Source organism: Mesoplodon mirus (assembly GCF_964341445.2).
Source record: "Mesoplodon mirus genome assembly, chromosome: 2".
Taxonomy (NCBI): Eukaryota; Metazoa; Chordata; class Mammalia; order Artiodactyla; family Ziphiidae; genus Mesoplodon; species Mesoplodon mirus.
This window is the reverse complement of record NC_138977.1, coordinates 79,612,465-79,639,808: the sequence shown is the minus strand read 5'-3', so window position 1 is coordinate 79,639,808 and position 27,344 is coordinate 79,612,465. Positions and strand designations below refer to the sequence as shown.

Sequence of the window (27,344 nt, the reverse complement as noted above, 5' to 3'; positions counted from 1 at the left end):
ATATCTGAATGTATCTGAATATTCAACCAGATATTCAGATATAAATATCTGAATATCTGAATATTCAACCTCCTTGGGCAAAATCTCCAGAACACAAAGTTTACTGGTTGTACAACCAAATGACCTATTTAAGAAAAAGGTCAGCAAGTTGTAAAAAACCAAAATGATAAAACAACTCCAGGATGAGGGGGGATAGAAAAACATCATTTTACCTAATGGGGAGAAACTACCCAAATCATATCCAGAATAAAGCAAGATCTTCTGAAATGCTATTGACATGTGGGGTTTATGCCAGCTATGTAACTTTTAGCAAACCACTCAAACTCTCCATGTCCTCCTATTATATAGGAAGGGACTGGTAAAAAATAATCACCTATCACATTTGAATTCGGCCAGGCACTGAATTTTAAGCTGACAGTTACCTCTTAGAATTGGAAGTAGACAGATAGATTGAAGGAGTTTGAGTCCAAAATTTCCTTTGGTTTGGAATGGCTTGGTTAGTTCAATCTGAAATGAATGGAATGGCTATTAACTGTACTCTGGAATCTCCATCTTAATAACCATCAGATATAACTCTAGCATTCTCTTTAATTACTATCTTGTTTCAGGGATGCTCAGAAAGTATTACTCATCTCACTGTTTACAGGAACTCAGCAAACAGTAATAAAAGCAATCATTTGATTCCAATGACCATCTAAAACCCTACTGTTAAAATCATTTCTTCTTCATGTAAAACAAAAATTCTTCTCCTTTAAAAGAACATCATTTAGGGCCCCTTCCAGTCTATCAGCCTCTGGTTCTTAAATAATTTCTGACTCTCTTAAAATTTATAGGGAGCTTGAATATTTTGTCTTCACATAGCTTGGCACAATTGTTTGATTTTTTTTCTTGGCTATTTTTTTCCCTGCATGTTCTCCTCCCTAACTCCTTTCTTCCCCCTCGGCTCGACCTTCTTCCTTTTCTTTTCTCTTCCTCTTCTTCTCTTCATTCTCCTCCTCTTCCCCCACACTCCCCAGTCTATAATTCTATTCCCATTTTGAATCATCAGAACTAGCTTTAATGTGTCTATTATGCCAGGCACAGAGTTAAGTGCTTTTCATATATTATCCCAATAATTCTCATAGGAAGCTTACAAGTCCGATTACTAGCCCCATTTAAAAGGCTCACAGAAAGCAGACACACTGCTATGAAGTAGTGAAATCCAGATACACCTGGCACTTTCAGATTCCAGAGCCAAAAGCCACACAATCCTTTGTGATTGTTAACATCTTGAAAGCTTGTGTAACCCATGCTCCCTCAGCTTCCAAACCAGACTGGGGGAGGGGAAGCAGTGGACAGCTCCAACCATACACTTACTGGTCCTGTGAGTGAATGGACACATGCATGAATGAAAAAGTAATAGCCAGTATGAAACCCTTGATTACCTTGGGGATCTGCTATGAAACACGTGGCTTATGTGTTCTCCTTGTGTGCCATTATATTTTGCTACAGAAATTATAGGTTTTATTACATATACACTGTCCTGGGATCTTAGCAGCTGCGAAACCCATACCATGCATCCCCACTGTCCCTGACAGCAGTCATATCACAGCTGCTGCTGGGCTGTAAGGTGCCCCAGGTGAATTCACTTAAGCTTCTGCTACTGATCACCATCAATCTCATTGCTGCTGCTACTGCCCTCACTGATGCAGACACGATAGTGCTGGTGGTCCTTGCCCCATCAAATTCAGAATTGCTGTCTTAGTTTTCCCTCTTAAAGAATTTTAAACAGGAGCAGAGGTGGGAGTGTGTCAGCATCGGACACACTGGCTGGAGGCCAGACTCACCACACATACTGCTCTCTTTAGAAAGCCGTGTGGCTGATAGGGTCTTGGTGCTCCAGCCAGGTGTCAGGCCTGAGCCTCCGAGGTGGGAGAGCCAAGTTCAGGACATTGGTCCACCAGAGACCTCCTGGCCCCACATAAAATCAATTGGCGAGAGCTCTCCCAGAGATCTCCATCTCAGTGCTAAGACCCAGCTCCACTCAATGACCAGGAAGCTCCAGTGCTGGAAGCCCTATGCCAAACAACTAGCAAAACAGGAACACAACCCCACCCATTAGGAGAGAGGCTGCCTAAAAACATAAGGTCACAGACATCCCAAAACACACCACTGGACACGGTCCTGCCCACCAGAAAGACAAGATCCAGCCTCATCCACCAGAACACAGGCACTAGTCCCCTCCACCAGGAAGCCAACACAACCCACTGAACAAACCTTAGCCACTGGGGGCAGACACCAAAAACAACAGGAACTACAAACAAGCAGCATGCAAAAGGAGACCCCAAACTCAGTAAGTTAAGTAAAATGAGAAGACAGAGACACATGCAGCAGATGAAGGAGCAAGGTAAAAACCCACCAGACCAAACCAATGAAGAGGAAATAGGCAGTCTACCTGAAAAAGAATTCAAAGTAATGATAGTAAAGATGATCCAAAATCTTGGAAATAGAATGCAGAAAAATACAAGAAACATTTAACAAGGACCTAGAAGAACTAAAGAGCAAACAAACAATGATGAACAATGCAAAAATTGAAATTAAAAATTCTCTAGAAGGAATCAATAGCAGAATAACGGATAAGTGACCTGGAAGATAAAATAGGGGAAATAACTACTGCAGAGCAGAATAAAGAAAAAAGAACGAAAAGAATAGAAGACAGTCTCAGAGACCTCTGAGACAACATTAAATGCACCAACATTCGATTATAGGGGTCCCAGAAGAAGATGAGAAAAAGAAAGGGACTGAGAAAATATTTGAAGAGATTATAGCTGAAAACTTCCCTAATATGGGAAAGGAAATAGTCAATCAAGTCCAAGAAGCGCAGAGAGTCCCATAGGAAAAACTGAAGGAGAAACATGCCAAGACACATATTAATCAAACTATCAAAAATTAAATACAAAGAAAAAATATTAAAAGCAGCAAGGGAAAAGCAACAAATAACATACAAGGGAATTCCCATAAGGTTAACAGCTGATCCTTCGGCAGAAACTCTGCAAGCCAGAAAGGAGTGGCAGGACATATTTAAAGTGACGAAAGGGAAAAACTTACCACCAAGATTACTCTACCCAGCAAGGATCTCATTCAGGTTTGACATAGAAATTAAAATCTTTACAGACAAGCAAAAGCTAAGAGAATTCAGCACCACCACACTAGCTTTACAACAAATGCTAAAGGAACTTCTCTTGGCAGGAAACACAAGAGAAGGAAAAGACCTACAAAAACAAACCCAAAACAATTAAGAAAATGGTACTAGGAACATACATATCAATAATTACCTTAAATGCAAATGGATTAAGTGCTCCAACCAAAAGACATAGACTGGCTGAATGGATACAAAAACAAGACCCGTCTATATGCTGTCTACAAGAGATCCACTTCAGACCTAGGGACACATACAGACTGAAAGTGAGGGGATGGAAAAAGATATTCCATGCAAATTGAAATGGAAAGGAAGCTGGAGTAGCAATTCTCATATCAGACAAAATAGACTTTAAAATAAAGACTATTACAAGAGACAAAGAAGGACACTACATAATGATCAAGGGATCAATCCAAGAAGAAGATATAACAATTGTAAATATTTATGCACCCAAAATAGGAGCACCTAAATACATAAAGCAAATGCTAACAACCATAAAAAGGGAAATTGACAGTAACACAATCATAGTAGGGGACTTTAACACCTGCCTTTCACCAATGGACAAATCAGATCACCCAAAATGAAAATAAATAAGGAAACACAAGCTTTAAATGACACATTAAACAAGATGGACTTAATTGATTATTTATAGGACATTCCATCCAAAAACAAGAGAATACACTTCTCAAGTGCTCATGGAACATTCTCCAGGATAGATCATATCTTGGGTCAAAAATCAAGCCCTGGTAAATTTAAGAAAATTAAAATAATATCAAGTATCTTTTCCAACCACAATGCTATGAGACTAGATATCAATTACAGGAAAAAATCTGTAAAAAATACAAACACATGGAGGCTAAACAATACACTATTAAATAACCAAGAGATCTCTGAAGAAATCAAAGAGGAACTTTAAAAAGTACCTAAAAACAAATGACAATGAAAAGAAGATGACCTAAAACCTATGGGATGTAACAAAAGAAGTTCTAAGAGGGAAGTTTATAGCAATACAATCCTACCATAAGAAACATCTCAAATAAACAACCTAACCTTACACCTAAAGCAACGAGAGAAAGAAGAACAAAAACAACCCAAAGTTAACAGAAGGAAAGAAATCATAAAAATCAAATCAGAAATAAATGAAAAAGAAATCAAGGACACAACAGCAAATATCAATAGAACCAAAAGCTGCTTCTTTGAGAAGATAAACAAATTTGATAAACCGTTAGACAGACTCATCAAGAAAAAAAGGGAAAAGGCTCAAATCAACAGAATTAGAAATGAAAAAGGAGAAGTAACAACTGACACTGCAGAAATACAAAGAATTATGAGAGATTACTACAAACAACTATATGCCAATAAAATGGACAACCTGGAAGAAATGGACAAATTCTTAGAAAAGCACATACCTTCTGAGAATGAACCAGGAAGAAACAGAAAATATAAGCAGACCAATCACAAGCACTGAAACTGAAACTGTGATGAAAAATCTTCCAACAAACAAAAGCCCAGGACCAGATGGCTTCACAGGTGAATTCTATCAAACATTTAGAGAAGAGCTAACACCTATCCTTCTCAAACTCTTCCAAAATATAGCAGGGGAGAAACACTCCCAAACTCATTTTACAAGGCCACCATCACCCTGATACCAAAACCAGACCAAGATGTCACAAAAAAAGAAAACTACAGGCCAATATCACTGGTGAACATAGATGCAAAAATCCTCAGCAAAATACTAGCAAACAGAATCCAACAGCACATTAAAAGGATCCTACAACATGATCAAGTGGGGTTTATCCCAGGAATGCAAGGACTCTTCAATATATGCAAATCAATCAATGTGATATACCATATTAACAAATTGAAGAATAAAAACCATTTGATTAACTCAATAGATGCACAAAAAGCTTTTGAAAAAATTCAAGACCATTTATGATAAAAACCCTCCAGAAAGTAGGCACAGAGGGAAATTACCTCAACATAATAAAGGCCATATATGACAAACCCACAGCCAACATCATTCTCAATGGTGAAAAACTGAAACCATTTCCACTAAGATCAGGAACACGACAAGGTTGCCCATTCTCACCACTACTATTCAACATAATTTTGGAAGTTTTAGCCACAGCAATCAGAGAAGAACGAGAAATAAAAAAAATCCAAATCAGAAAAGAAAAAGTAATACTGTTACTGTTTGCAAATGACATGATACTATAGAGAACCCTAAAGATGCCACCAGAAAACTACTAGAGCTAATCAATGAATTTGGTGAAGTAGCAAGATACAAAATTAATGCATAGAAATCTCTTGCATTCCAATACACTAAAAACTAAAAATCTGAAAGAGAAATTAAGGACACACTCTCATTTACCACTGCAACAAAAAGAATCAAATACCTAGGAATAGGGGCTTCCCTGGTGGCTCAGTGGTTGAGAGTCCGCCTGCCGATGCAGGGGACATGGGTTCGTGCCCACATGCCGTGGAGTGGCTGGGCCTGTGAGTCATGGCCGCTGAGCCTGCGCGTCCGGAGCCTGTGCTCCACAACAGGAGAGGCTGCAACGGTGAGAGGCCCATGTACCGAAAAAAACAAAAAACAAAAAACAAAAAACCTAGGAATAAACCTACCTAAGGAAACAAGAGACCTGTATGCAGAAAACTACAAGACACTGATGAAAGACATTAAAGATGATACAAATAGATGGAGAGATATACCATGTTCTTGGATTGGAAGAATCAACACTGTGAAAATGTCTGTACTACCCAAAGCAATCTACAGATTCAATGCAATCCCTATCAAACTATCAATGGCATTTTTCACAGAACTAGAACAAAAAATTTCACAATTTTTATGGAAGCACAAAAGATCCCAAATGGCCAAAGCAATCTTGAGAACGAAAAATGGAGCTGGAAGAATCAGGCTCCCTGACTTCAGACTATACTCCTAAGCTACGGTAATCAAGACAGTATGGTACTGGCACAAAAACAGAAATATAGATCAATGGAACAGGATAGAAAGCCCAGAGAAAAACCCACGCACATATGGTCACCTTATCTTTGATAAAGGAGGCAAGAACATACAATGGAGAAAAGACAGCCTCTTCAATAAGTGGTGCTGGGATAAGTGGACAGCTACATGTAGAAGAATGAAATTAGAACACTCCCTAATACCATACACAAAAATAAACTCCAAATGGATTAAAGATATAAATGTAAGGCCAGACACTATAAAACACTTAGAGGAAAACATAGGCAGAACACTCTATGACATACATCACAGCAAGGTCTTTTTTGACCCACCTCCTAGAGAAATGGAAATAAAAACAAAAATAAACAAATGGGACCTAATGAAACTTAAAATCTTTTGCACAGCAAAGGAAACCATAAACAAGATGAAAAGCCAGCCCTCAGAATGGGAGAAAATATTTGCAAATGAAGCAACTGACAAAGGATTAATCTCTAAAATTTACAAGCAGCTCATGCAGCTCAATATCAAAAAAATAAACAACCCAATCCGAAAATGGGCAGGAGACCTAGATACTTCTCCAAAGAAGATATACAGATTGCCAACAAACACATGAAAGGATGCTCAACATCACTAATCATTAGAGAAATGCAAATCAAAAGCACAATAAGATATCACCTCACACCAGTTAGAAGGGCCATCATCAAAACGTCTAAAAACAATAAATGCTGGAGAAGGTGTGGAGAAAAGGGAACCCTCTTGCACTGTTGGTGGGAATGTAAATTGATACAGCCACTATGGAGAACAGTATGGAGGTTCCTTAAAAAACTAAATATAGAACTACCATATGACCCAGCAATCCCACTACTGGGAATATACCCTGAGAAAACCATAATTCAACAAGAGTCATGTGCCACAATGCTCAGTGCAGCACTATTTACAATAGCCAGGACATGGAAGCAACCTAAGTTTCCATCGACAGATGAATGGATAAAGAAGATGTGGTACACATATACAATGGAATATTACTCAGCCATAAAAAGAAACGAAATTGAGTTATTTGTAGTGAGGTGGATGGACCTAGAGTCTGTCATACAAAGTGAAGTAAGTCAGCAAGAGAAAAACAAATACCGTATGCTAACACATATATATGGAATTAAAAAAAAAAAGGTCTGATAAACCTAGGGGCAGGACAGGAATAAAGATGCAGCTCTAGATAATGGACTTGAGGACATGGGGAGGGGAAAGGGTATGCTGGGACAAAGTGAGAGAGTGGCATTTACATATATATACTACCAAATGTCAAATAGACAGCTACTGGGAAGCAGCTGCATAGCACAGGGAGTTTAGCTTGGTGCTTTGTGACCACCTAGAGGGATGGGATAGGGAGGGTAGGAGGGAGGGAGACGCAAGAGGGAAGAGATATGGTGATATATGTATATGTATAGCTGATTCCCTTTGTTATAAAGCAGAAACTAACACACCATTGTAAAGCAATTAAACTCCAATAAAGATTAAAAAAATTAAAAAAGAAAAAATAAGATATGCTCTACATGAAGATATTTTATAAATACCAAGTAATAACGTTGTGTTACTCAGAAATGTGTAACAAAGAAACTTTCCAGTATCTGGATGGATAAAAAGTCAAGGATGATATAAGATCTAGTTTTTAAGTTTATTCAAGAAATTTGACTCTTTTTCCTCATTTGATCTGAAAGACCTTCTCATCCATTCAGTGGAAATAAACTTTGAACTCATTAAAAATATATAAAATAAAAAGAATTTGTAAAAGATTTCCTAGGAGCCTTGGTTATGGGATCCACCTGGAGCTACACCAAGCAGAGCCCATGCAACTTTCCAGCACCCAGAGACCAAGGCTGGCCCCATCCTCTCTGCCACCTCACAGAGGCTTTCCTGTCTACCCAGGTCACATATGTTTAAATGTGTGTTTTTCCTCTCTTGTATGGGTATTATTTCCAAGGTTTGGGGCCATTTGCCACCTACTTCCTCTAAATATCTGATTATTATGTCTCTCATCCCTTCCTATTCTAGTTCCCAGGGACCCAGGCAGCCAGTAGAGGCAGGTTAGGCTGCACACCTTTCTACATCATTAGGACACTGGACAACTGCTGAATTTAAAACAAAACAAAACAAAACACTGATCAGGTTCGTTTTTAACAAACCTACATATACATCCAAGTGAATATTGACACACCCTCTTTTTCAACAATGTTGGAAATACTTTTGGAAACTTCTCTTAGAATCACTTTAAAAAATAAATGGAATCAATGAATGGGATACTACTCAAATAAATAGTGAAAAATCATTATCTTTTGTGGGTAAAGTTGGTTTATGGAGCTAAGTCTAGATAACATGCTGGCTGCACATGATCTTGGCCCCCAAATGTTCCCTGATCTCATTGTCTACCAAGGCTGATGCTCAGCAGAGACACACAGGTGCAGCTTACTGGCTGCTGATAGACAGTATCTGTTCTGGTTGGTTGGTGCCTGCTATACTTGGGTGTTACGTTTTATGAAAATTGTCCTGTCTCCATCTGTTCTCCACCACACTGACCTTGTTGCTCCTTGGGCACCTAAGGCATGCTCTGCCTCAGGACCTTTGCACTTACTGCTTCTTCTTTGCATGCACTTCTTGGCAGAAATGCTTGTCCTCCATGTTATCTCGCTGGCTCCCTTCTTCCCTTCTGTGCATGGCTCTGTTCAAATATCTCATCAGGCAGACCTTCTCTGACCACTCATTGATGGGAAAGTAATTCTGCCCATTACTCTTTCTCCTTACCTTGCTTCATTTTTCTTCATGGTATGCGTCATCCCAAGGAGTTTACAAAGTTTACAAAGATATTTTAGTTTATTTGCTTTTTTCACATGATTCCTCCATTAGAACATGAAACCCATGACAGTAGGGGTGATGTGTATGTTAAATAAACACAGTTATTTAACATAGTTAAATTCCATATAGTCTGGGCTTAGAACAGTGTCTTGTGTGTAGAAAGCACTCAATAAATATTTGTAAAATGACTGTTGTGAATTTCTGATTAAAAACAGGGTCTGACTGTAAAGCAAGAAGGCATGCCTGTCCTCCTAGCTCATAAACTTATTTCTGATGATAATTCTACAAAAGTACTTTTTAAAATGTTTGTAACAACCATGGCCTCTTAAGATGTCAACCTTGACAGCTGGAAATAAACATTCTGGCTTAATATAAGCAAATAGAATATAAATGTTTCCCAACTGTATCATCATGTCACATATCTTTCCCTCTTCTAATTGAGTGGGCAACAAGATACCACTGGCAGATGAGGTTTTTGTTTGTTTGTTTTTTTGTTTTTAATGACTGCCAGCTAATTGAGCCAGGCTTGATGTCACCTCTTTAACTAGCTGAGTTGTCAGCATCTGCTAGGTAAGGAGATAATGGAGCTAATAAATAACAACAATGATAAAAATAAACCTAGTTAACACTTAATGAGGACTTATTATGTGCCAGTCAGGTGATAAGCATTTCACAAGCTTTATCTTATTTAAGCCTCATAAGAATCCTATGATACGTTCAATTTCAGAGGAAATTTCTCTAATTGTAGATTTGCTAAAATAACTTGCTTAAGGTCACCGAGTCAGAAAATGGCACAGAGCAAGGTCTCAAACTCAAGTGTTTCCAGCTCCAGACTGTGAGCCTTTAAGCTCGATTACTCACTAGTCCCCGTGTGTATCCTGTGTTGGACGTACACACATGATGAATCCCATCACACAATTCAGGGTGGAGATGCAACTCCTTCTATCCAGGACTTTATATTCAACCACCTCACCCAAAGGCCCAACAAGTTTGTCAACCTAAAAGTCTCATCTGTAGGCCTGAAGAAGAGGACGTTTATGCTTATTTCATCCTACTCACACTCTCCAGTTTTAATACCGAACAGGTGGGAAGGGTTTCTAAATCCTGGTGAGGTTTCCCACTGACTTGGTTGTCCTCTGCGTACTTTCGACATTCAAATAATCAACAGTGTTCACTTCTGCAGTACACTGCAGTTTCAGAAGTGCTTCTCCATCCATTATCATGACAAACATCTGAGTCAAGGAGGTCAGGGGATATTATCATCATTTTTCCGACGATAGAGTAATTGTTCACAAAGGTAGGAGGCAGAGCTAGAGCCCACACTTCCTCTTCTTAAAAACAAATCAAACAAAATGGAACTGCTGTGGAGTTTCAAAGAAATGGAGTAATGTAATACTGAAGCTGGAAGAGGTCCCAGAAGTCCTGTTTTTCATCTACCTCATTCTACAGATGAGGAAAAGAGTCCCAGGGAGAACTGCCCAAGGTAGCAGAGGTACCGTCCAAACCAAAAGTAGAAGGCAAAACGTTTCAGTCCATTTCATGCCTCCTAACTACAGGTTGCCTCTAGGACACAAACATTATACTACACGCACACACAAGGCTATTAGAAAACGAGAAAGTTCTCTAGTGAAAACGCTCAAATCTCTCCAACTTCTAAATGGCTGATACGCAAGCCTGACTGCGCATGATTTATATGGAACACAAAATGAAACTTGCCATAAAGATAATGTTGCAGAAAGTGGCAAGGTTCCTAACTGGTCCCCAAAGTCACAGTGCAGCTAGACCATAACGTTAGCAGTATTTGATTTCTCATTGTTTTTGTGAGAATTGCACGGGAACTTAAAACTGCACTGCTGTTGTCTGGTTTCATGGCAGAAATCTCTTCTCACCTCATCATTCTTCAGTCCCTGCTTTCCTGAGAGGAAGACGCCCTTCTCCACCAATTTTCCTCTCCCTTGGGTGGCTACAGCAAAAAATCAGGAGCTGTATTCATGGAATGTGGCTTCATGGAAGCTCTAGCCTGGGGGATGGGGTCTGCACGGTTGGGTCTCTACAACCATCCCTGTAGGGACCTAGTCTCACCCAGAAGAGCAGGGGAGCCATACAGGTATGAGGAGTTTGGGTATATTGCTAGAGAGAGGGTTGGCTCTGCTGGAGGTGAGGATGGGAGGCGACAGGGACTGGAACTTAGGGAGATGGGTTCTGTGCACTAGAGCTGGTCCAGCAGGAACGCCTGGGAAGGCTGGATCTGTGGGGTAGACTGCCCCCACCTCCTCTCCACTTTCATTTCTCTTAGTATGACTTTGAATCAACAAGTCTTTCTTGAGCACCTACTCTGTGTGAGTACTCAATATTAATTATTTTACTGGAACCTAATTACTTAAGATTGGCTTAGAGTCAGTTTAAGATTCATGTATTTGGAAGAGTTTTAAGAAAAGAAGAAAGCTTTGTAGTAGGGATCACTGTGTGTATATGACATTAGAATTTAGTCCTCAGAACTCCCTCAGAACTCCGTAAGATATACTGATACAATATAGATGTTTTTTGTTCTGACAGAAAAGGAAGATTGACATTCTAGAACCTGCCCCAGGTCACACAACAGGTAAACATTTGGCAGTACTGAATCTAGGATGCTACTGTTTTGATTCTTGGATGCCGTGGTATCAAATGAAACTCGTGGCCTAGAAACCTGTACTGTCCTGCCCCCATGAGCAAGTGCTGGCAGAGAGGCAACTTACTTACGCATTTTGAGGTCAGCAGAGTGTAAAAAGGGACCCCTCCCTCCCGCTTATACACCCACTTGAGCCGCCTGCAGAGCATGGGTCTGCTCTGATCCTATTCACAATTATCAGCAAAAGTGAAACTTTTTTTTTCTTTTTGACACAGTTGAGATAGATTGTAAGTTTCCAAAAGGAAAATGGTAAGGAACGACAAAAAGAGATTAGAAAATAAGTACTGAATCCAAAGAGTGAGTTTCAAATATTTAAAAATCTTGGTAGAAGTACCAAAGCATTTGGCTAAACCCTTGATTTCCTATTTTTAAAAAATAATCATACAGGGGATTCCCTGGTGGCGCAGTGGTTGAGAGTCCGCCTGCCGATGCAGGGGACACGGGTTCGTGCCCCGGTCCGGGAAGATCCCACATGCCGTGGAGCGGCTGGGCCCGTGAGCCATGGCCGCTGAGCCTGCGCATCCGGAGCCTGTGCTCCGCAACGGGAGAGGCCACAACAGTGAGAGGCCCGCGTACCGCAAAATAAAAAAAATAAAAATAAAAAAAAATAATCATACAAGGTACATCCAGGATGGCAGACTCCTGGCTTTCCTCCGCCCTGCCGATGCTCAGCATTCTGGCTTTCCTGCCCCAAGAGGGACCAGACTGCCGAAGTACCTAGCTCTTTCCATGGGGTACCAAACTCAAAGTTCAAAAGCAAAAGTTGTTTCTGTTTCAAAATTCTTAGATGCCAGGGCCTTCTCTCTCAATTCCATGCTACTCTGAGATTTATAGGGCAGAATTAGTGAACAGATGAATTAACCCTTTCCAGAGTCAAGTTATCATCCATCTTCCCCTGGCTGTATTTATGCACTGATTCACCCAAGAGCTCCATCTCCTCCCTTCTCTTCATGCCTCCTCTCTACTCTCCTCCACCCCAAACCGTCAACAGGAATGCCCATGTTATTTCCTCAATATAATGCAGGCTTACAGTAACAGTTAACAGGCACACAAGAATGATCAACTTACATAAGGATTGGGGCATGCTACCATAGTAGCCACTTGGAATGAGTCAGTTTTCAATCATACATGAGATTTGTATTGAAATCCTTCCTAGATAAAGATGGCTGCTCAATTTTTTTTTTAACAAGAGTGGTCCTTCCCACATAAATGTGGCCACAACATGCTCTTTGGAACATCTGTGGCAAAGCAAACTGTGCATCAAGGCCTAAAAGATTAACAGGAGTTAAAAAAATGACCTATGAACCTTCATGTAGATTTAAAGCAACATTAAAGGGACTCTGTGTGAAAGAAATGATTTTTAGTGTAAGATTTTAGTACGTCTTACATTAAAAGGAGAAAGTGCTAACTTTTTATTCTCTTTGAATGTCATTTTATTGACATCTGCTTGCTACGTATGGTTTCAAAAGAGGTTTTTTTTTCCAGATAACTTTTTTGAAAGTTATAAGGTGTGGCTGCTCTATTATTTAAAGATGCAACTTATTAACTTAACGCCTCATAATTTGGGATGAATTTATGTGTTAAACCAACATTTTAGAAATACACTGTTTTACATTGCCCCCTCTAGCTACAAGCTTACATGATTATATAGGTGGCATAATTTAGGAACAATGACCCATTTCATGCCACAATTTACAAAAGAGCAGTTATTCAAGTACTTCTTATTCCCTTGTAACCTTATACCTCTTCTTTTCTGTATCGCCTAGGGCTTTTAGCAAATTCTGATCTAGAATGTTTAAGCCCTCCCTATCTTTCAGGAATTGTCTTAGGTGCTTATTTATTTATTTCTCATGCTGGCCCTGTAAGGTAGTTACCATTGTTATTATTCCGTGAGATGTTATGGAAAAAAACAAATGAACTTTTTGGTCAACCCAATATTATGCTCAACATTCAGCAGTTTGAGGGGCAATGAAGCTTGAGGAAATTAAATGCTTTACCAAGATTATAACAAATCTCTGGATGCAAATCCAGATCTGCCCCCCAAATTTTTTCACCTTAGCCAGTCTGCACTATAGTACATTTGTTTCATTTTATGCCTTTTTACTTATTTATTATTGCATAACAAATTAAAACAATCCTCACTCATTTTTCTCTTGGATCTGCACTTTGGGCGGGGCTTGGTGGGGAGGGGCTTTCTGCTCCATACACCACGGGTCTGCTGGGAGGACTCTGCTGGGGGTGGGTGGGGCGGTGGGGTGGGGGGGAGACTCCTTCCAAGATAGCTCCTCCTCCTCGCTGGCAACGTGGTGCTACCGCTCACTTCTCTTAAGGGATCTTTTCAAGCGTGGCTGGGGTCTAAGGAACAAGTATTTCAAACACAGAAAATGAAGTGACCAATTTCTAAAAGCCTGGGCCCAGCCATTTCTTCTGTATCCTATCGGCCAAAACCAGTCAGAGAGCCCAGATTCAAGGAAAGATGTCATAGATTCCACCTGTCAAAGGGAGGAGTGCCAAAAAATTTGGGGGCCACGTGACAAAAGCCTCCCACTTTATAAGATTTACTAGTTTGGAGTGATTTCATTAAATTGTGAAATTCCTATTTTGTGAATGCAATCATCCCCCACAAGTTTGCATATACATACCTACCAATGGTAGCTTCTCAGAGGTGGGAAGGTCTGGATCTTTTTACACTTTTCCTGCATATTCCTTTTACTGTTATTACAGTGGATTCTCTACATAGATTATTTGGGCTTCCGAAGAGAGTGACCCTGGGCTTAAGAGGGAGCTTTTATTTTCATGTCTTCTTTTCAGTGGTCTCAGCAGAGAGACTGGTTCTCATCACTTGCAGCTGGACCAGTTTCCCCACTGGCCACTCCACTACAGTAGAGAGGGCTCTTTCTTAGATTTGATACATCTTGGTCTTTCCCTTTTAACAAAACTTGACCAGTTCATGCCTGACTGGGATATCAGATATGACAGTTTGATTCCAATTATTCCAATTGACCTTTGCACACAAACATCCCTCTCACAGCCAGTGTTTGCATTGATATTTTTGGCAGTTGTGTTGGTCCTGCCTCCTAGATGGATGAGTCTAAAAAATAAAGGCAGCAGCATGTGTCTCTTACTTCCTTTGTAACTCTCCACACCAATCAGTTAGGAGTTTGGTGTGTACAATGCCTATCTAACCAATAGCGCAGCTGATCCTTAGAATAAAATCTAAAGAAAATATATTCAGGGGCAAGAATCTCTCTGAATGACACTATACATAATGGATCAGATTCAGCATTATGAAGGATACTCTTTCAATTTTGTGATTTCATTTCTGAGTTAGATTCTGTAATCACTCTTGGAATAAGACACCTGACATCTGGGCTTTGCCCTCTGTTTTGAGTGTACCCCCATGTCAAAGTCTTTGAAATATTCTGGATTGCAAATGAGATTTCAAGGAAGTATTTAATTGGAAGTGGGTATTATTCCCTTTGAATTGCATCCAAAGCTGCAGTTTTTTAACCTTTCAGTAACTTAGTATCACACAAATCTTTTTCTAATTATACAACAGCCAACATATATTAATTTGTAGAATGAATTCTGTTTAATTACAGTAAAAAATATGATGGAAACTAAAGCTCTGAAGAAGTTATACAAAGGAATCTTTAAGTTAATATCATTTTCTTTTAGATTGTACATAACTCAGCACCTATGAATCCTGTGAGCCATCTACTACAAGTTTTACTTTTATTTAAATCAAACGACCATTAAGAACGAGACTTAAAAGAATTTCCTGAGTTGAAAAGAACTGTCTGCTTACTTTATCGAACTCGACTGCTTTGTAGATGAGTGCCCGTTACTCTGTAGGAATTCTATCATTTGCCATCTTAAAAGGTGTTTGTGAGTTTGTACTTTTTGGTTGTCTACTGCGGCATATCAATGTAACCCAAAACTTAGTGGTTTAAAACAAATTATTTCTAGAGAGGTAAAGTGACTTTTCCCAAAGCCATGCTAAGCACTTATCTTACAAAAGTATTCTGATATGGATATTTGCATGTAATTTCTGCTTTTATATATAAGGTATGTAACACCCTATAGCTCACTGTCTCTTCTTCTTTGTATTAAGATATTTCACTGGGAGGGCTTCCCTGGTGGCGCAGTGGTTGAGCGTCCGCCTGCCGATGCAGGGGACACGGGTTCGTGCCCTGGTCCGGGAAGATCCCACATGCCTCATAGTGGCTGGGCCCGTGAGCCACGGCCGCTGAGCCTGTGCATCCGGAGCCTGTGCTCCGCAAAGGGAGAGGCCACAACAGTGAGAAGCCCACGTACCGCAAAAAAAAAAAGATATTTCACTGGGATATAATTTGGGGTATGTCAAACTAGATGATCTGATTTAAATGATCCTGGGTAACTGAAGGCTTCCACCGTGTACGAATGTTAAAATCGAAATAAGTGAATACTCGTGCTAGGGGAGAGAAGCCCTTCTGGAGCAGAAGACTCCTGGACTCTCTTTGCTGCCCCGCTTACCCTCTCCAGAATCAGGTGGGAAGTTAAAGCGTGACTTGTTTGACTGGAAAATGTGGGAAGAATAAACCAGGCAAGCTCCACTCACCTGCTCAGCCCTCTCCCTGGGGAAGTGACCCGTCTGTCCACGGAGAGCGTGGCTGTGCTCCCCGCTCCAGACTCCTGTTCTGTGGAGCAGACCCTCCGTCCCTCACCCTCCCCAGCCCCACTGCCAGCGTGGGGGCAGAAGCCTGTCTCATTCTGATGTTTAGTGCTAGGAAGCACAAAAGCATCCTCCGGTGTTACCTTTATCAGCAAAGGGGTGATAATTTGATCTCCTATCTGCAAACTCTCTGGTCTTTTTCCCCTCAGTTCAGAATTTGGGAGGATCTAGAAGGGTACAGTTTACACAGTCACTGTCAAGCCTCAACAACTCATCATCATCACAACAGCAACTATTATGATTAGTAACGCTTGTTGAGCACTTGCTATGTGTCAGGCTATCAGTTTACTACATTTTCATGTGTTATCTCATTTAATCTAATTATGACAAAGCCAAGCCAAAGAAACCACACAATAGAACTGGGACTTTCAGTAGCTTTCATAGTTGGCCACCATGAAATCCTCCCCTCCCTGCGTGCACATGCCTCACCCCACATCACCAGATGGGGTCTACTTCCCCTCCCTTTGACTCTAGGCTCACCTTAATGACTCACATAGATAGGACGCAGGGGCAGGGAAAGTGACATTTTGGGACTTCGGAGCCCAGGCCTGAAGAGGCCCAGCAGTTTCCACTTCCTTTCTCTGGGGAAGTCAATCCCCTATAATGAATCCTGAATAATGAGAATAAGCTGGAGCGAAGGAGCCCTCATGCAGGAGCACAAAGGAGCCAGACACAGGAGTGAGAAATGTGTAAACCAGTAAATCACTGGTTTAAGTCACCGCGTTTTGGGGCAAGTTGATACACAGCAACAGACAACTGAAACAAAATACAAACTTGCAGACGCGCTTTAAAATGGCAAATGCACCATTGCTATGGTGTAACAAGAATTTGTAAAGATCAGTAGATGATTTATTAAACCATAAAGTCACGATCCATTTGGACACAGAGTACCTATATGGGCCAAGTCACGCCTTCTTAAATGTCATTCTAAATGAGCCACTTTCAAGGGACAAACGATACCATCACCTCAAGACATCAGCGCCACTCTTATTCAAAAGGATAAAAGCTCTTCGTTGAATAATCGAGATTATCCCTCTCTGTTCCCTGTAGAGATCTAGCCATCTCTTCGCCTCATATTCAATTACCACAGAGAACAGTTTCTGCACCCTGGCTCTCCACTCCTTCCTCTGGGGGGCCCTCCCAACCCTGCATCCTCAGCCCCAAGCTGGCGTACTCACCCTCATTGTCTCTTTAATGCTCTGCTCATATTTTAGCTCAGTGCCCATCACATATAATTTATGATTCATGTAAACTCTATGAGAGCAGAGACCTGGCCTGTTTTGTTACTGTTGTATTGTAAGCACCAGAACAGCACCCATGTGGAGTGGGTGCTTCACTCATTCGCTTATTAGTGGTTGAATAAGCGAATGAGTGAATATGCCTTCCCTCCCACCCCGGGCCAGATACTGTTTCTTGGGGTTGAACATCCGATAGCACTTCTTTCACTCTCTCCCTTGTGGTGGAGGGGCTGGAGGCCTGGAGGGTCCTAGTCGTACTTGTGGCCAGGGTCCGAATGCAATCCCGTTCTGCCAGATGGACAATCTGTGTGAGATCTGGAGGGCAAGGGGAGCCAGGGAGCTTCTTCTGCCACCAGCTGTGGTTGACACTCGGGTTCAGCGCATGCTTGTAGAAGCCAGCCAGCTACCCAGTCCCCAGCGGCAACTGTGATCCTGGCAGTGGCTTCTACATTTTCCTGCCCTCTGGGTGACAGCTTTGGCAATGTGACCTAAATGCCTAATGGTGCCCCTGACTTTCACTCCTTCAACCCTTACAATGTTTGTTTCCTACAGTATCTGGAACGGCTTTTGTTTTTTACTACTGAGTTCTGATAGCTTCTCAGATGACATTCCCTTGAGGGCACGAAATGCCTTGTTCCTCTCCGCATATCCATAGCTGCAGTGTCTGGATCACAGTGGAAACTAATAAAGATAATAAGGATAATAATAGCAAACAATGTTTAATAAGTGTCCAGCACTGTTCTAAGTGCTTTACGTCTATTAGCTTATTTAATCTACTCAATAACCCTGTGAGGCAGGTACTACTGTCTTCTTTTAGAGATTATGAAACTGAGAACAAATAAGTTAAACAACTTGCTTAAGAAATCACTGCATTACACGGTGGACTGAGGAGTTGTCAAACCTCGCTAGTTTGGCTCTCAAGTCTGTACTTGTATCTAGTATTCTCTCCTGCCTGAATAATGTTTGCTGAAGGACTTGAAGACTCAACCACTAAAATTTATAAATCATTTATTATAAATGTCCTGTGTGCATTTATCATAAAATAGCCGTTCATGATATTTTCCTTTAAGACTCTCAACTTTGAAAGATGTTTTTGCAGCATCAGAAGAGTATATATATATGCTTCTTGTGCTTAACTATTTTTTCCAATGACTCATAAAAACAATGAAAAAATAAGGAGCCTGGATATTAGCATTGTAGGAAAGGTAAGTAGAACCATGGTAAAGAATATTCATAGGTTTCTTGTGAATTTCTTGACGCACATCGTTCTGCCTCTTGTCTGGGAGCACAAGCTAAAGACAATGGCCATTGGATGCAGCAACTGTAGGGATTATCTCTCTCTTGTTACTGCGGCTTCTGCCAATTGGAGAATAAGCTTTTCCTACCAAGACTCCAAAGGAATGGAGAAGAGAGTCAGGGAAGATGCAAAGACAAGTAAAGTAAAAAGTCTAAGTGGGGGCTTCCCTGGTGGTGCAGTGGTTGAGAGTCCGCCTGCCAATGCAGGGGACATGGGTTCGTGCCCCGGTCCAGGAAGATCCCACATGCCGCGGAGCGGCTGGGCCTGTGAGCCATGGCCGCTGAGCCTGTGTGTCCAGAGCCTGTGCTCCACAACGGGAGAGGCCACAACAGTGAGAGGCCCGCATACCGCAAAAAAAAACAAAAATAAAAAAAAATGTCTAAGTGGGAATGGACTCAGCATCCAATCATTAACATTGTAGACAAAAGTGCACAATCTTCAAAGATGACCAGTGCATAAATCTGTGTGTGGGGGGTGGGGGGGTGGGAAACAAACAAAAGAGACATTGGAGGTATCTTTCCCTCCACTCCAGATGTCTCCTGACACACAGAGGGATCTACTAGTAGCCATGGACAGGGCCGGCACTTATTCCTGAGGGGACAAGTGTCTTTATCTGATGGATGCATTTGGAAGGAAAATCTGAGCACACATAGCCCAGCCCCTTCTTTCTCTCTTGTAAGTAAACCTGTCATTCTTCTCAGCTCCTCTGTATCTTAAATTTTAGAGGGCTCAACTCTGTCCATGGGGAGGGGTCTGGACTTTGTCCACTGCTGATAGTGATGGGGAGGGTAAGTCTGTGCAATTCTGAGGTTCAGTACTGGGAAACCCACTTGCCTCAAGTTAAATTCCCCAGTAAAGAGCCACAGCCCTTACCTGCAATTACAAAATCCCCCAGTGTTGAAAACAAATTTTTTCCCCAATTCATCTGGCAGCAAAACCTGAAGTGACCTGAGTCGATGGTGGCAAAATCTGATCTTGATGGACATGACGCCATTTACAGTCCTTATTACCCCACTTACAGCTATGTGTCCAATACAACAGCCAATGGTCACATGAGTCTCTTTAAATTTAAGTCAATTACTATGAAATATTAAAAATTCAAATTCTTAGTCATACTAGCCACATTTCAAAAGCTCAACAGCCATATGTAAATAGTGCTCTCCCATAGAATAATGCAGATAAAGACCCTCAGCATTGCAGAAAGTTCTACAGTACAGCACTTAGTCATGTTTTCTTATAAACATACTCATATCTGGTTATCAGATATTAATAATAATAAACAGCACATGCACCATTTTCCCCCTAAATCTAAAAAAATGTGAAATTGCAAAATCGCATCTGGCCCACAGGATCACAGATAAGGAGTACTGGCCTGCTTCAGCTTTTATTAGTTATAAAGGCAATATTTGGTCTTTTTTCAGGTTTAGACTTTACCTATTATGGACTGAAGGACTATATCCCCCCAAATTCACATGTTGAAGTCCTAACCCCCCAATGTGATGGTATTTTGGGGTGAAGCCTTTGGGAGATAATGGTTTAGATGAGGTCATGAGGGTAGGGTCCCATGATGGGACTACTGTCCTTAGAAGAAGAGACACAAGAGTTCTCTCTCCCCCATACGAGGATGAGGCAGAGGCTGGAGGGATAAAGCCACAAGCCCACAGACATCAAGGATTGGCATCAAAGTAGGAAGAGGCAGAGAAAGTTTCTTCCCTAGAGCCTTCAGTGGGAGCACAGCCCTGCTAACACCTTGATTTCAGGTTCTAGAATCAGAATCATAAGACTATAGATTTCTGTTGTTTAAAGCCCAATTCGTGGTAATTTGTTATGGCAATCCTAGGAAATTAAGACAGATTTTGGTACCAAGAAGTGGGGTGCTGCTCTAACAAATATCTAAGAATGTAGAAACGGCTCTGGAACTGGGTAGAGGCTAGAAGAGTTTTGAGGTGCGTGCTTGAAAAAGCCAAGAATGCCATGAAGGGACTGTTAAAGGAGACTCTGGTAAGAGCACAGAAAAGAGGAGAGCTGGAGAGATGGCTTCTCAGAGAATACGTAAACAATCATGACCAGACTATCAACTACAAAGGCCTTCTGGTGACTTTCAGAAATGAGAAACATGTTATTGGACAATGGAGAAAAAGTGACTTATAAAGTAGTAAAGAACTGGCTGAACAGTGTTTTGTGGAAGGTAGAATTTAGAACCAATGAAACTGGATGTTCAGCTGAGGAGATTTCTAAGAAAGTACTGCAGGATTGGCTTGGTTTCTCCAACTGTTTATAGTAAAATGAGAAAGAGAGATGAAGTAATAACTGTTAAGCAAAAAGGAACCAGAACTTCATGATCTTGAAAGCTCTCTGCCTATCCATATTTCAAAAAACATGTGGAGGTTTGTTCTGAAAAGAACAGTAAGGGTGTGGTCACACAAACATTTGGTAAAGAAATGAGGATATGTGTGAAGCATGGACCGACCCCCCTACCCCCCCACCCCCGGCCCAGCAGAAACACGGCCAGTGTGAACTGGAGGAAACAAGTTGACAGAAAGGAAGGCTGTCAGACCTCTTAGGCCCTACAGGACTGGAAACACAGGGCTACTGCCTGTGAACATGTGTTCTTGAAGACAAAGGAAGAATGACCCCAAAGATTCAGAGGTCATCAGTGCTGCCTCCTTGGTTTCAAAGTTGGGGGAGGCATCATCTGGGCTTCAACAGGGGAGGTGGCCTCTGCCTAAAGACTTGGGGTCAGGGCCTCCTTGAACCCGGGTGGGTGATTCCCTCCTGGCAGAGCCATAAAGGTGAGAATGCCGCCCCAGCAGGTCCAGAAGGCAAAGCATCAAATCAAAAAGGATTATTCTAGAGCCTTAAAACCTAATGGCATTTGCCTTGTCAGGTTTTGGATTTGCTTGGAACCCTTCATCCTTTTCTTCCTTCCAATTTTCCCAGTTTTCTCATTCCTTTCGGAATGAAAAACTTCATCCTATGCCTGTCCCCTCACTGTATTTTGGAAGCCTATAACTTATCTAACAGCTTCACAGCTGGAGGGGAATTTTGCTTCAGGATGAGTCCTATCTGGCATCTCACCCACATATTATTTAGTTGAGACTTTGGGCTTTAGACTTTAGAGTTGATACTACCACAAGACAAGGCTTTTGCAGTTGTTGGGATGCAATAAATGTATCTGGCATGCCAGGAGGTCATGAATTTTGCGGGAGAGTCAGGGGCAGAATGTTATGGATTGAGTGGTTCCCCCCCACCCAGTTCATATGTTGAAGCCCTAACTCCCAATGTGATATTTGGAGGTGGGGCCTTTGGGAGGTAATCAGGTTTAGATGAGATGATGAAAGTAGAGTCCCCAATATGAGATGTGTCCTTATAAGAAAAGGAGCCTTGGGTAAGAAATGAAGCACAGAAGAGGAATACTATTTAACAGGCCCCTCCAATTTCAGTCACAGGGAGAGAACTGTGCAGGCTCCTCTCCTCTGCATATTCACGGACAATTCAATTCAGGCTAATTACAGTGGAGAAATTTATACGTGCTTTAGAACCACTGTTCCAAGGAGGTATAAGTACCATTCCGGCAGAGAGACAGTGGTTAAATGACTGGAAAAAATCCAAGGATTAATAAAGATGCCACAGATGGGATTGCTACGTTGGTGGGAGGTGGGACTAGATGAAGTCCAAGGTCCGTCCACGCAAGAAAACGGGGGACAGTTACTCCTCTCCCACACTGGTTCTTCTCGAGTGTCTATCACACAGTGGGGACAGGTCTGATGCAGATATACTTTTGAATAGAAATGTGTCCTTTAGAGTTCAGAAAATCCTGCCATTTCCTTGAATGCTCCTATGGCTACCTTTTCATGGGGGTAAAATGGGTCAGGGCAGCTATGGTTCCTTCCTGCTACTCAGCTTCTTGTGGCTGTCAGATTTCAAGAGGAAGGCCAGCATTGTTGACTACAGCCAGCTGATTTTCTTGACCATATTGGTGTAAGACATTTACAGAAATCAGGCATGAACCTAAGTACCAAGAGATGTTTTAAGGCCCCTGCAGGCTCCAGCTTGTTTCATTTTGCTAGATGAGTTCAGGCAACTAGCTTAACCTGGTGCCTCAGTTTTCTCCTCTGTAAAATAGGGAGAACACCCTCTGGTCCACCATCCTCACAGGGTTTGAGAACGAAAACCGAACTACTGACTGAGCTAATCTATGTTCTAAAAACATGTATTATCTTAATTACTGATAGGGAAATTTCATACAAGCTTTGTAAAGCAATCTAAGGGAGATCCTTCCTGGATTCTTAAAAGTACTGCTATGAGTTCAACACAGAGAAGCTTTTATTTAGAGCATAAACTGGATTCCCGCTTGTAAAGAAAAGCATGAGATAATATTCTTTGTCTTAATTTGACAGTGGAGAGGCTCTTGAGTATTGGCCAACAATCTAATATGGGATCACACCAAAACACAACCATTTGCTTCCTGAGTCATATCCATAAAGATCTGGTGGTAAAGTGCTGTCTCTGACAGAGCATTTACGGAGATCGCAAAGCTTCATGTTCAGGCTCTTAAAAAAAAAAAAAACCTATCTCTGTCTTTTCTATTTAACATACCCTCGGCTCTCCATTTGGCATAAAAGTTGAAGTCCTGCTCCTATTGCAATTTCTCAGGTAAGATTCACATTTCTGGTCTTTTAAGATCAATGTGCAAGCTGCCCAGCTCAGTGACCAAAAGGCATGATCCACCCCCTCTCTTGCCTTCTGTCCTAATGTTAATACACGCTGAAGCTTCTACTGTATTTCAAGAAATGGGAAAATTTATAGAATCACATGTACTGGCTTAAGAAAAATGACATTAATCTTGAATATTAATTCAATATTAAGTTAACTTGATATAAATCCATTATCACTGATTTTTATCCTAGAAATTACAAATGTAAAGAAAAATAAACTACTAATGATATTAGCAGACTTTTCACTGTATTTAAAAACAACTTGTTTAAAGAAAAGTGTTACTTAACTGGTTTTACATCAGCACACTTAACACTTCTTACGAGGTTTTCTTTTTTAAGCTCAGGAAAATTAAATTCTCTCAAATACTGCTGTTTTATCAATATTTTTAAAAACAACACCGAAAAGTTAAGTTGCAAACTTCCTTAGGTCCTTCAATATGCTGCACAGCCCCACAGTTTATTTTATTCAGATTTAAGTAAAAAAAATCCTGTAAGAGATAGTTCAGATGAAAGGAATTTTAAAGAATGTACTGCAGCTTTCAAAAAGCCTCCTTAATTACTAACTGCTGTGAAACTGAGTTGTAAACTGATAAAAGGACAGTCATACTCTCCCTCAAAAGTGTACAGCCTTTCTAATACTAATCACTGTGGGTTATCTATTTGATTCTTTTCCCAATCCCCTTGTCATAAGGTGAACTGTACCTGAAATTTCTGCTAGCGTTTTATGAAACAGTAATTTTTTTAGAAAGCTATTTTTTATAGGTCCTCTGAATGCTTTTTACAAGCAACCAGAACCTTGGGTTTTGCAATGATGATTCTATCCATATGACTGTTAACTTTCTTTTTTCCTTTACTTCTTTGTCAGAAACAAGGCTTGTTAGAGTGTAGCAAGTTTCCCATCTCACACGCCTATTTCAGTCTCCTATAAACTCATCTTAGGGCCAAACATTTATTTTTCTGGGAAAGAGCAACTCTTACAGTTTTATCCAAGCCAAGTCAAATGCATCCCACTTTTTCTTCACTTACTGGGAATGAAAGTTAACGTTCAGGACTGGGAATTGATAGGCAGTGATGAGAGAGAAACTGACCACCCGGAGCTCAGCCGCTGTGGTTTGTGAATGCAATAAATCAACAAGTTTTCATTTAGCAGCTACCAGGTCCCCAGCCTTTAGCTGGAACACGACTGAGAAGGCCAAGTACTAGACCGGGGCGATCTAGCCCAAGACCCAACTGTAAGGGTGAACTCATTCTGAACGCTCCACCTGGAAACCAGCGTCAGCCTGTTTCGGGACCGCACAGCGCTTTCCCCCTCGATCTCTGCGGATCTTGGGTTCACAAGGGTCTCCTTAGCTCCCCAAGACAAAGTGCCCCACTAGCACACCGGCAAGAGGCAAGCCTCGGGGAACCCCATGCTCTCACTTCGCCCCGGGCTGAACAAGTGGCAGAGGAGGGAGCCCCCATTCAGGAATCTGCCGCGGAGCCGAGAGAGCTAGAGGACGTATTATTTGCGTTTCACGATAACCTCGGAGAAGAAACCGCTAAAGGAAAGAAAAACGGGGTGGGGGTGGGGAGTGGCAGGATGAAGCTTCCAGAAGCGTCTGTTAATACCTCGGACATTTCTTAGACCAAGGGAAAAGAACCCAGGGGGCGAGAAATGGGTGTCCCAGGGGAAGTCATCAGGCAGAAGCAATGAGCGAGGGAAGAAGAAAAGTGATTCAAATTAAAGTCCCAAGCGCTCAGGACAGCCTCGGTATTAGCTAGAGAAAGGGAGCGCTGGGGACGCCCGGCGCGCCCGGCTATGCCATGGCACTCTCTCTGGCTCCCGCCGCGCAGACGGATAGAAGGACAGACGGACAAGCGCAAGCGAGGGACTTACCTTCAGGGTTGGCGCTGATGAAGACCCGGACGCTGCGGCCGGCTGGCATCAGGTGAGAAGGCAGGGCGGTGAGGTTCCCAGAGAAAGCCGCCCGCCGGAGCGCAGAGTCCCGGGGACAGGGCAGCTTGGTGCCCGCGCCGGCCGGCCACATTGCCTTCAGGGAGGAAGAGCCGCCGACTCCTGCTTCTCGGGTTCTTGCCTGCGGCTCCGCGGAACGGCTAGGTCGATCCCCGCAGGCGGCGCGGCTCAGAGCCGCTCCGAGCCCGAGGCGACGCGGGCGAGCTCCGTGGCGCACACCAACGGCCGGCGGAGATCGGCCATACGGACCCTCGGGCCCCTCTCACCGCCGCCTCCTGCCCCTCTGGGCGTCAGCCTTCGCTTGTTGCCAGGGCTGAGCGCAGTAGCGGGCGAGAGCGGGAGGTCAGCGTGGCGGCGGCTACGCGCGCTGCGCCTCTTTGCGCCGGGAAGCCGAGCCCGTGGCCATGTCCCCGCCCGCGCCCGCCGCTAGAGGAGGGGGCGGTCAACGGGGCCCGGACAGAGCGGGCAAGTGGAGCGGACCAAACTTATCTACAAAAGGCGTCCGGAGTTTATCGCCAACCGCCTCCCGCGGGGCACAGGAATATCCCTCGACTTAATTAAATTAAGGGCGGCTCTGGCGTGGGGGGGCTCGGGCTGCAAGGGGTCTCCCGGGCTTCTCTGAGGGCGAGCCCGGGCGCTTCTGGCTGCCTCTTCGGTAGACGACCAGAAAGAAATTAGCCCGAGATTTCTGCTACTCCTCCTCCAACTCTACTAAAGGTCAAACAAGCCCTGAGCATTTTCAAAAACGCTCGCATCCCGGCGTCTGCGCGTTTTTTGCCTAAGTGCTGGGAATTCCGCCTCAAAGTTAGACGCACCACGGAGCCCGGACTCCCAGGGATCGAAGCACCAAAACTCAGGACCGTCTCGGGCGTCCTGGAGGGAATATCACCGTCGCCGTTTCTCTTGGCGCAGGTGGCGAGCCCTGCCGCTCCGTTCGCTCCCCACGCCCAGCAGAGCCGGGGGTTTTTATAGCGAAGCAGCGCCGCTCACGTGCTCCTCGCCGCGTGGTCACGGAACCTTTCCTAGAGCCGATCTCCGCAGCGAGCCCTCCCGAGGTCTCTAAGTCTCCAGGGGTTACTTCCTGCTCCCGCCCGGGCGCATTCCCGGGCCATTCCGGCAGCCCGGAGGCTCCGGGACCCCGCCGCACAGGAGGATGCCGGGAGCCCCGCGCGCCCTGGCGCGCGCCTGGGCTCCGCAGGCCAGTGTGGACTCGGGGGAGCGTCGCCCCGCGCAACATCCCGCAAAGTGCAGGTGGCTACAGATTGGAGCCAGGTGCGAGAGATCAGAGTTGGCGTGGAGCAGCTTTTCCAAGTTCGTGCAGAGCGTGAATTGGCTCCACCTGACGCTGATCCAACGTGGCCAGAGCGCATGGGGGACTGTTGCCTGGGGTCGGGGCGTGAGGTGGACAGTGCAAGGGGTCTGATCCACATCCGGGGTGACGTGAGATGTAAAGCGACCGAGCCATAAAATTGCCATCTCCGGGCCGCACTTCATTGCACCTCCAAAATTCTGCAAATCCCGGGGCACGAAGGAAGTGTGATAGTGCTGTGGGGTGGCGGAAGTGAGGAGGGCGTGCTTAGAGCTTTAACTGGACTTTGGTCTCCAAACCCCTTATGTTGAGCTTTAGGGCAGGAACTCCTGTCTTTTAGAGAGGAAGAATAGTTTTTCCAAATCTTTGAGATTGGGGAGGGGCGGTTGGGCACAGGGTGAAGGTAGCTCAGCTGCTAGTTTTGGCCTCTCACCTGAGGCTTTGCTGTAGGCA

General features: G+C 42.9%; 1 protein-coding gene across 1 annotated transcript in view; it reads right to left on the bottom strand.

The window, feature by feature from the left end:
- The window catches only part of NWD2 (NACHT and WD repeat domain containing 2), a gene marked incomplete at both ends in the record, with an annotated part of 216,169 nt that extends 190,514 nt beyond the window's left edge, over positions 1-25,655 (bottom strand). The window contains one exon of the mRNA XM_082611480.1: positions 25,505-25,655. Coding sequence (XP_082467606.1) covers positions 25,505-25,655 — 151 coding nt within the window. The remainder of the gene's footprint in view (positions 1-25,504) is intronic.
- Positions 25,656-27,344: the final 1,689 nt, after the last annotated feature.